Source organism: Macaca nemestrina, chromosome 17 (genome assembly GCF_043159975.1).
Source record: "Macaca nemestrina isolate mMacNem1 chromosome 17, mMacNem.hap1, whole genome shotgun sequence".
NCBI classification, from domain to species: domain Eukaryota; kingdom Metazoa; phylum Chordata; class Mammalia; order Primates; family Cercopithecidae; genus Macaca; species Macaca nemestrina.
The window spans coordinates 60,645,702-60,655,775 of NC_092141.1; the positions used below are offsets into that span (position 1 = coordinate 60,645,702).

Below are 10,074 nucleotides of genomic sequence, written 5' to 3' on the forward strand. Positions count from 1 at the left end.
CAGGCCTGGATTTATTAAGAAACGATGCATTCAATTTCGGCGTGTTCAGTAATTATCTTTTATTTCATTTTCTCCCCTTCCCACCCCTCCCCCTCGAATCCAGCAGAGGGCTGTGGTGGTGGCGGCGGCGGCGGTGGCGGTGGCGGCGGCAGTGGTGGCAGCGGGGGCGGTGGCGGCGGCGGCGGCGGGGGAGGGGACAAGAGCCCCCCGGGGTCGGCGGCGTCCAAGCGGGCGCGGACGGCATACACGAGCGCGCAGCTGGTGGAGCTGGAGAAGGAGTTCCATTTTAACCGCTACCTGTGCCGGCCTCGCCGTGTGGAGATGGCCAACCTGCTGAACCTCAGCGAGCGGCAGATCAAGATCTGGTTCCAGAACCGGCGCATGAAGTACAAGAAGGACCAGAAGGCCAAGGGACTGGCCTCGTCGTCAGGGGGCCCATCTCCAGCCGGCAGTCCCCCGCAGCCCATGCAGTCCACGGCCGGCTTCATGAACGCCTTACACTCCATGACCCCCAGCTACGAGAGCCCGTCCCCACCCGCCTTCGGTAAAGCCCACCAGAATGCCTACGCGCTGCCCTCCAACTACCAGCCCCCTCTCAAAGGCTGCGGCGCCCCGCAGAAGTACCCTCCGACCCCGGCGCCCGAGTATGAGCCGCACGTCCTCCAAGCCAACGGGGGCGCCTACGGGACGCCCACCATGCAGGGCAGTCCAGTGTATGTGGGCGGGGGCGGCTACGCGGATCCGCTGCCGCCCCCTGCCGGCCCCTCCCTCTATGGCCTCAACCACCTTTCCCATCATCCTTCCGGGAACCTGGACTACAACGGGGCGCCCCCTATGGCGCCCAGCCAGCACCACGGACCCTGCGACCCCCACCCCACCTACACAGACCTCTCCTCTCACCACGCGCCTCCTCCTCAGGGTAGAATCCAAGAAGCGCCCAAATTAACACACCTGTGATGGGAAAAGGCGGACGAGGGTTAGGAGATGGGGAGGAAGAGGGAGACTGTGGAGGTCTGGGGGGCAGTTTGGAGGTCTGAAAGAGGAACCAGGGAGGTGGTAGCTAGGCTTCCTGGTCAGAACGGGCCTGGAGCTCCTTCCCCTCCCCCTGGCCTGAGAGATTGCTTTTAAGTCCACCCCTTGTTCCATCTGCCTGCCAACCCATCGGAAAGGAATCCACAGCAGATTGGAGATGACCCCGTCAACCCCAGGGCTCCAGCACTACCAAGCTGGAATTCCACGCCCTGGAGTGGGGTAGAGGAAGACAAGATAGGATGAGGCAGAGAAGCACATTTTACAAACCAGACGAGATGGCTAGGCCATCACCAACCAACGGACTTACCTTACATCTTTGTAGGTAATTCCCCCCAAATCTTGATTTTTTTCAGTTATCCTTTAAAAAACAAGAAAACACATTTCAAACCCAAAGGGCACAAGGCACGTTCCCTTCCAACTTTCCCAAAACCTCAAATTTGTTCCCATTTATTTGAAGTTTATTGAGGTATCTACCCCCTCCATTTGTAGCCCCAGGTTTTTCTGCTCTAGGACATTGATATCTATACATCCCACCCCCATCAATTACAATTTTTAGAGGGCTCAGGGATGGTGAGAGATCCTGAAAGAGCTGCCTATATTATAAATTATATATATTTTTTCTTTTAAGGAAAAGTGTGTAGGCTAGGGCAGGCAGGTTGTTAGGACTGAAGGTTTGCCCATTCTGCTGCCTCCATCTCAGCTCCAGCTCCATCCCCCTCTCTCCACAGAAAGCAGTTGGTGACACGAGGTTCTATACTTTTCTTTTCTTCTGTTGCTCTCTTGACTTAACGTGAAAACAGGGTATATTTGAACAAACTGTCTGTCCCAGGCAGGGGCTGGGCAGGGCCTGCGTGCCTTGCTCAGCCTCCTGACAGGACACTTTTGTTGCACTTAGAGTTTACATTTTAATGGATGTAAAAACAACTGTGAGAGATGTCTGGGCCTGCAGAAGTCCAGCATTGCTCAAAAAAGCGTGTGTTCTAGTGAACATTTTCATATATATTTATTGGTTATAGCCTGTTAAAATATTTTCTTTTTTGTATTATTTATCCCCCTACATTATGTATTTATATGAGGGAAAAAAAGGAAAAAATTGTACTTTTTTAGTATTTACTTGTTATAAAGGACATTGTGTTTCCTGTCATGTAAAACCAGCTATTTTAGTTACTATTGTACTCTAGAAAAGAGCTGTAGATTTATGTTAAACTCGTACTTATGAGCAATTGTAATTAGTTCTAAAAGGCATGAACTCAGCTCCTGATTGTCACTGTATAGTCCTGAATTTGTAGAACTAGAGTTAATTCCCTCTTGGAACTTTCTTTGTTCTTCAGTAGTTACTTTTTTCCTTACCTAAAAGGGTTGTCTGTCAAACAATTCTTGAATAAACTTTCTGTTATCAATTTTATCTTGTCTTGGTGGTCCAATTTAGATAGCAGAGCAAGGCTGTTGACTGCCAAATTTCCCCCAAGGGAAGAAGGACAAGGACATTGAAGACCCTTCCCTGGCCTTTTTGTCCACTGCCCAGGTTCCGGTCTCCCCCTTGATATGTCTTAAGTTTAAATACCATTTTCTCACTCATAAGAGCCTGTAACATTTTGCCAACTTCTTTAGCTGTGGTTTAAGTGACAAGTTGGGAGAAGTAAGGGGGACTCTTGGGTGCTCTCTGTAGGTTTTTCTGTTTGGCCTCTATGCCTCTAGGTTTTTCATTCATTGGCCTTTCGTCTGTTAGTGCCTTTGGCCACAACCTCCATGCACCACCCCCAACCCCTTCCCACTACCAACAAGAAAATCTGGCAGATTACGGTTTCTTCCACGAAACCTAAACTTCTTCACAATCCTCTTCCGGAGCCACAAAGAAGATGTCACGTGACCCGAAGCCCAACCACCATTGGGTCTAAAATGAAAACAAAGAAAAATGATTTAAAAAAAAAATCTGAGGCCTAGACTTCTCAGGTCAAACTTTAAAACTAAGTAAAATTAAATCACTAAATAAAACTCGAGGCGGAGGGAGGGGAAGCTCGTTTGATTTCCCCTGCCAGAGAAAGGGGAGAGGAGGGTGGGAGAAGCTATTGGATCTAAGCATAAATAAAACGGTCCCCAGGCTAAAGTGCGGCTCTGTTTCCACCATCCTTGGGAAAACTTCATTTCTTAGTCGTGGTTCCATAAAAGTTTTATCACATTGGAGTGAGAATAGAGAGGGTCTGTCAAAGATGAAATGTCACCGCCGAGTCGCTGGAGCCGATAAGAGTGAGAAGACAGGGCGGCTGAAATATGGAGCTAATTCGTTGAAAGAGAAGCGATGGCTGCTTGCTGAAGAGCTGCATAATTCTAATTGTAAGCGATGTGCCTGCATTGCTTAATTAGGAGCATATATTTGGTGGTAGTCATGGTGGGGGAGTGAGAATCGTTCCAGGCCCTGCCTTAAAGCGAGGGCTGATTTTCATTTTTATGTTGCATCCTGGCAGTCCAAGGTTAGTAATTATAGTCTTTATGCAACAATAAATAACAATAAAAAAGCAACCTGAATTCTACACCCTCCCCCTTCCCCACCACCAAGTAGGATTTTAACTGGACTCGGCTCATCCAAGCAGCAAGCAATTTAGCATTGGGTCAGGCTATAATTTAAAGGCATAAGAGCGTGCAAAGTTTGATTGGGATCAAATAACGCTCAAGGGTTTTTCTTTCTTTCTCTTTCTCTCTTCTTCCCTGAATAACATTTTCTGAATGATATAACTAGATGAAGCACCATGTTTGATTCTGGGGGTGGGTTGGGTTGCTTATTTATCTAGCAGGAAAGAGGCCAAGAAAGAGAATTTAGCTTAAGTTTGAAAAACAGAGCTTTGGCTCGGAGCTGGAATTGCAAACAAGAAAAATAAGAACCAACTTGGCTTGGTGTTCCCTATCCTTCTCTTTGGAAGATTCCAGGCGCTCAGCTAAAGCAGCCAAAGACGAGGATAAAATATCCTTGCTATAAAATTCACAGCAGGACAGGGGGGCGGGGGAGAGATGTCTCTGAGGAGGGTTCTCTTGGCCCCTTTTAACACCCAAGTTTTCCGCTGTTTGCTAATCTGGCCATAAAATCTGTCAGTAAGGGTTAGAGAGAGCTGTATTTCCTGCAGGGACAGTCTCTGCCCGAGTTGCCCAAGATAAGCTCTGGATCCTTCAGCCAGCTGGAGAAGCTGTTGCTAAAGTTTCAGAGGTGTTCAAGGGGATGGCCAGAGGGAGAAGCCACTCTCAGGCCTCCCTGCATGACTTCCAGACACTGCTTACTATTTGGATTCTTCTATGCCCCATCCACACCTCTAAACGGCAATAATTGTTTTCTTTGGAGCCGAGTTGCACACTACTGTTGCTGGCCACTTTGCCCAGGTCAGAGTAGCTCTCTCTGTTCTCAGCCCTCCAGAGCATGACTCCCCGGTCCCTGCAGCCCCCACCTCCAACTCCCCTTTCTTCATCCTCCGCTCCCCCACCCTCATGCTTCTACTCAGACTTCTCTGCTCTTCTTTTTAAATACTCACCACCACCCACGCAGATGTTACATTGACAGAAAGTTTCTAGTTCCAGCTCCGGGCTCAGTTGCCATTTCTCTGCTAACCAGCCTTCTCCTGGCTGGGCTGCAGAGAGAGAGGAGGGGGAGGGGAGGCCAGAGCCGTGGGAGTTCTCCAGGCAAACTTTCCACCCAACTTAGCGCTTTCCCTCTGTCCCCATTTCCCATCTGTTTCCCAGCTCTCCCAGAATCACCTTTCTCTTTTGCACCCCCACCCCCACCCCCACCCCCAGGCCTTTTTAAGAGATGTGAAATTTTGGCTGTTCCCTCTGCTTTCCCAAAGAGCCAAATTCTTTGATGCAATCGGAGGGAGCTGTCAGGGGGCTAAGATTGATCGCCTCATCTCCTCTCCGTCCCTCTGACCCACTTATTTAAAAATCTTCCCCCAGATCGACTTTTCATTTTCTGCTTTGAGGCCTAGTTTCCCACCAATTGCTTGGGGCTTAGAGTCTTGTGCCCTCTTTCTATAGTAAATTACAACACTCTAAACTTCAGACTATCTCGGTCTCCTCAAAATAAAATAAATTTTAAAAGCATTTCCCCTCAGGAGCCAGAAATGGAATATCATCTCAGTGGTCATTATTTCCACCCGCGCCATTTTCAGGGAATTCTTCCTTGTCAGGGATTTTTTTTTTTTTTTTTTTTAACTAGCACAATGGCAAAAATGGGAGGGAAAGTCTCTTTGTCCTAGGGGAAAAGCTCCCCACCACATTCATGCACACACATACGCTGATCTGAACTTTGAGAGTGCTCTAAGTTAAATCAGTGGCTACCTGAGTTCTTGTTCATGTCCCTGGATATGGATACAGATATGAGCTTGAGGCTTGAGTGGGTACATGCACATCTTAGACTCTGCTTGTTTTTGGGGGGAGGGAGGTGTCACAGAGAAGCATGGATGCCTGAAAGTGAGGAAAGCAGGGGGACATAAGGGGAAGAGGCAGTGCTGCAAACACTAGGCAGAGAGGAGAACCCAGGCCACACAGCGATGGAGGCCAGAGGCCCAAAAATGCCCCTCATGCTCCATCTCACTCTTATGTGTCCACCTGGGAGTTCCTGTCCATTTCCCAAGATTTAACTGTTGCTTTTGGAGGGTTAACATGGGGATAGTGGTGCTGATGATTATAAATCTCTTTCTTATTTGCACCTTAACACTGACCTTTTTCAAAGAGTGGAAGCCTCTTTCGACTCCCTCTTCCTCCAACGCAGGGATCCTCACTCATCTTTTCTTGGGGAAGGGGAGAAGGGAAGACGATGCTGCTGGCCAGTAAGCCACGAAAGGAAAGCCTTAATTTACTCTATTAAAACATTTGGAAAAGAGGAAGGTTTCTCCCTTAGAGTCTCTTCTTTTCCAAGCTTCTGAAACCTTCCAACCTCCGAAAGGGATGAGGAAGTGGTTTCTCTAGCTTTTCTGGAGAAAGGGAGGCACTGGGGAGAGAGCGTGTGAGGCACTGGTGTAGGAATGGGGGCTCATGGTGTCCAGGTCATGGTCCTCTGGTGTTTTTGAATCAATTAAAGCAAATAATGCTCTCTGTTTTCCACCAGGCCCAGACGAGCGATTGGCGGAGGCCGGTCCCGTGACCACGAATTCCCTGTAATTTCGCCGGAGTCCTGGGTTTAATAGAGAGAGTCCCCATACGCTTGTATTTATCAGCAATATACAAATATAAAGGCCCAAAATTTAAAAAAAAAAAAAAGAGACCGAAATCTCCCCCTCCCAAAATCGCTCCATTACATAAATCTGGGGGGGGCAGGAGGGGGGGTCCCTTCCGATCCTCCCTCCTGACGCCCCCCCCAGCAGCCCCCTCCCCCACCATTGAAAGCCATGAATTTTGAATTTGAGAGGGAGATTGGGTTTATAAACAGCCAGCCATCGCTCGCCGAGTGTCTGACTTCCTTCCCCGCTGTCTTGGAGACATTTCAAACTTCATCAATCAAGGAGTCGACATTAATTCCTCCTCCTCCTCCTTTCGAGCAAACCTTCCCCAGCCTCCAGCCCGGCGCCTCCACCCTTCAGAGACCCAGGAGCCAAAAGCGAGCCGAAGATGGGCCTGCTCTGCCGCCGCCACCGCCGCTGCTCCCCGCTGCCCCCCCGGCCCCCGAGTTCCCTTGGATGAAAGAGAAGAAATCCGCCAAGAAACCCAGCCAATCCGCCACGTCTCCTTCCCCGGCCGCCTCCGCTGTCCCGGCCTCCGGGGTCGGATCGCCTGCAGGTCGGTAAGCGTGGTGGGGGTGGGGTGAGGGGCACCCTACAAGAGGGGGAGAAAAAGCAGTGGAAGGAGGTTAAAAAAAAAAAAGGTGGCAAGCCTGTTGGGGTTCCTTACCCCGTCCATTCCCGGGATGGGGAAGAAGAATATCCCACTGGGGGACAGGCCTGGCCGCTGCCAGCGTCTTTTTTTTTTTTTTCTCTCTCTCTCTCTCTCTCCCTACAGCTGATTTTGAAAGCTGGTTGGGGAAACGCCTTTTTTCTGCTAGAAGAAAATGATTTGATTGAGGTTTTCATTCGTATCTGTGTAGGGGAATGAATATGTTGTTGCTGGGATAGACTCTAGAAGCAGAAAAAGATTCGGTCCTTTCTGCCCCAACTCTAGGAGAAGAGGAAGAATTCAGAGCTAGGGAGGAAGAGGGGTGAAGAACAATCTTTATGACCCTCGCTCCGGTTGAGTTGGAAAGTTCCGAATTGAGGGGTCCACTGGGAGGGCTTGGGAGGGGGGATCTGAGGTTTCGGCGCCAAAGGGAGCGGCTCTCCGCCCCCTGCGTGGCCCGTGGGCGGCTCTGAATGCTTTGCCGTGACCTGGGCCGGGGCTGTCGACTAGGGAGGGAGAGAAGAAAACCCAAAAGCAGTGAAAGCGAGCCGCTGTGGGGTGGGGGCGGGGGTGGGGTGGCGAGGAAGGGGAGAGGTGATACTGGTTTTGGCGGATGGGTTAGTCCGAACTAAGGTTGGGCTGAGTACACTGCCCGCTTTGACGCCCAGCTTGTTTTCCCTGCAGATGGCCTGGGACTGCCGGAGGCTGGTGGCGGCGGGGCGCGCAGGCTGCGCACGGCTTACACCAACACACAGCTGCTGGAACTGGAGAAGGAATTCCACTTTAATAAGTACCTGTGCCGGCCACGCCGCGTCGAGATCGCAGCCTTGCTGGATCTCACCGAAAGGCAGGTCAAAGTCTGGTTCCAGAACCGGCGCATGAAGCACAAGCGGCAGACGCAGCACCGAGAGCCGCCGGATGGGGAGCCTGCCTGCCCGGGCGCCCTGGAGGACACCGGCGACCCTGTCAAGGAGCCCGCGGTCAGCCCGGGCGGCCCCTTCGCCTCGCGGGCGGCGTGGGAAGCCTGCTCTCACCCGCCGGAGGTGGTGCCGGGGGCCTTAAGCGCCGCGGACCCCCGACCTTTAGCCGGTGGCTTAGAGGGCGCGGGCGCGCCGAGCCCTGGCTGCGCGCTGCGCGGGGCGGGCGGACCGGAGCCGGGACCATTGCCAGAAGATGTCTTCCCGGAGCGCCAGGATTCGCCTTTCCTTCCCGACCTTAACTTCTTCGCGGCCGACTCCTGTCTCCAGCTATCCGGAGGCCTCTCCCCTAGCCTGCAGGGTTCTCTCGACAGCCCCGTCCCCTTTTCCGAGGAAGAGCTGGACTTCTTCACCAGCACGCTCTGTGCCATCGACCTGCAGTTTCCCTAACCCGTTTCCTCCTCCCGGTCCTTTCCACCCCCGCGCTCCTTGGTCATCTACTGGAAAAATCGAGCCTCTCCTACCCCCAGTCGCATAGACTTATGTGTTTTCCTAAAATTCAGGTATTACTGAATTAGCGTTTAATCCACTCCCTTTTTTCTTCTAAAATATTGGGCACTCGGGCATCTTTTAAAATTCACACAGAAAAATTCCGTTTGGTAGACTCCTTCCAATGAAATCTCAGGAATAATTAAACTCTAGGGGGACTTTCTTAAAAATAACTAGAGGGACTTATTTTCCTCTTTTTTATGTTTTAGACTGTAGATAATTTATTAAAATTCTTTAATAATAGGAAAAGGGGAAAGTATTTATTGTACATTATTTTCATAGATTAAATAAATGTCTTTATAATACGAAAACGAGTGTTTGTGTTGGGACTTAACCTCTTTCCCCGCGGCCCCAAGGCCGGTCCTTACCCCTCCAGCACCTGTGCGAAGTTGATTCGGTTCAGCGGCCCATGTGGCAGCAAAGCCTCCTGGGCCGGCGAAGTCCGGGTGGTACAAAGGTGACCCGATTGATGGCCGCTTCGCCCACGGCTCCGGCAAGAGTCGGGAGTTTGCAGGAAGCTCGGTCACCTCCCTGCCCCTCAGCAGAGGGCCTCTGGTCCTGAGCGGGTGGTCCTGGGGCCTCTGCTTAGAAATAAAGGTGGGCAGGTGGAGGGAGAAAGTATACAGCGAACAGTGGAAGGTGCAAGGAGAGGAAGCCTGGGGACAGGCTTTTGGGGTCGTGGCGGGGGCAGAAGTTTCCTGGAATTGGGAAGAATCCAAGGGCTTCCTTAGACTTCTTGCTTCTTATGACCGAAGCCGGTGTAGGGCCTTTTTCTGAACTCAAGAAGCCTAGGGACGAGAGGCCTGGGGCTTGAGCCGGGCCTCTTTGGGAGTTGTAGGTGGCTCTCCAAGGAGTGGAGTGGAGTCGGGGATTTTCTCGGGAAGCCGGGCCCCGCACCCAGGGATGGTAACTGCTTCCAAGTGGGCAAGAAAAGAGGCCAGCTGAGAAATGTGGCGCTGCCGGGACACCCATGGACTCGGGGGCTTCTGGGCTTTGGGGGACCATCCGAGAAGCAGCCGGGCGAGAAGCCTAGGGAGGCCCGGCAGCGTCGCCAGGCGCTGGACCTGCAGGGAGAGAAGGAGGAGCGAGGAGAGCGGGACTGAGACAGGGAAGCAAAGACGATGCTCAAAATGGCGCTGGGGCCGGGCGGCGGGCGGGGGGGGCGCGAGGGAAGAGGCTGTGACCGCCATGACAGCCGCTGCGTGAGGCGCCGGCCCAGCCGGGATCTGCCCCCGCCCCCGCGTCCTCCCAGCCGGATTTTCCAGAGGCCAGGGAAGAAGGGGAGCCTGGGAGTCCCACCTTAGTTTTTGTTTGTTTGATTTTTTTTTTTATTTTTAAAGTGAGCTCAACGGACGCTGAGGACGCGAGATGGAAGGAGAGTCCGGGTGGGAAGGGAAGGGAAGGAGAGCGGCGGGTCTGCGGGCCTGGGTGTGCCTCATCCGGTCTGACTTTTGATCCTTCGCTGTGGTATTTGAAGCCAGGCCAGAGCTTTCTCTAAATGCAGACCCACCTGTCTTGACCAACAACTTCATTTTCCATATCAACACCATGTCCTGTCTATCCCCCACCACAGCCTGCCTGGTTCCTTGTAAACCTGGTAAGCGGGAAGCAAGGATCGATCTCCCCCATCTGCCTCCTGGTTTGTTCTGGGAAGGTGGAGATTTAAAGGGCTCCGGAAAGCCATCCATCCTCCTTAGGTTTCTTTAATATTTCTCCCGCTCAGAAA

General features: G+C 51.9%; 2 protein-coding genes and 1 long non-coding RNA gene across 21 annotated transcripts in view; 2 read left to right on the forward strand and 1 right to left on the reverse strand.

The window, feature by feature from the left end:
• LOC105472318 (homeobox B3) overlaps positions 1-2,437 on the forward strand; it is a 41,782-nt gene extending 39,345 nt beyond the window's left edge. For all 15 annotated transcript variants that reach the window (XM_011725446.2, XM_071082997.1, XM_071083001.1 and 12 more), the window contains one exon: positions 104-2,437. In XM_011725446.2, the coding sequence (XP_011723748.2) occupies positions 104-957 (854 nt within the window). In that variant the 3' untranslated portion in view covers positions 958-2,437. The remainder of the gene's footprint in view (positions 1-103) is intronic.
• Positions 155-7,804, reverse strand: LOC105472319 (uncharacterized). 4 transcript variants are annotated; one of them, XR_981523.2, is made up of 8 exons: positions 7,677-7,804; positions 5,736-5,874; positions 5,353-5,478; positions 4,551-4,646; positions 2,835-2,926; positions 1,340-1,390; positions 889-951; positions 155-267 (listed from the first exon to the last, which is right to left on the reverse strand). It is a non-coding gene; the product is annotated as an uncharacterized lncRNA (long non-coding RNA). The 4 variants fall into 4 exon arrangements; XR_011615781.1 differs by having other exon boundaries at positions 165-267; positions 889-1,390; XR_003015945.2 differs by lacking the exon at positions 155-267 and having other exon boundaries at positions 4,551-4,641.
• LOC105472320 (homeobox B2) lies at positions 6,199-9,471 on the forward strand. Of its 2 annotated transcripts, none has more exons than XM_011725453.3 (2): positions 6,199-6,789; positions 7,567-9,471. In XM_011725453.3, the coding sequence occupies exons 1-2, from the start codon at positions 6,402-6,404 to the stop codon at positions 8,247-8,249; spliced, it is 1,071 nt and encodes a 356-aa protein (XP_011723755.2). In that variant the 5' UTR covers positions 6,199-6,401; the 3' UTR covers positions 8,250-9,471. The 2 variants fall into 2 exon arrangements, 1 of the variants encoding a protein (XP_011723755.2); XR_011615780.1 differs by lacking the exon at positions 6,199-6,789 and adding an exon at positions 6,830-7,235 and having other exon boundaries at positions 7,567-7,642.
• Positions 9,472-10,074: the final 603 nt, after the last annotated feature.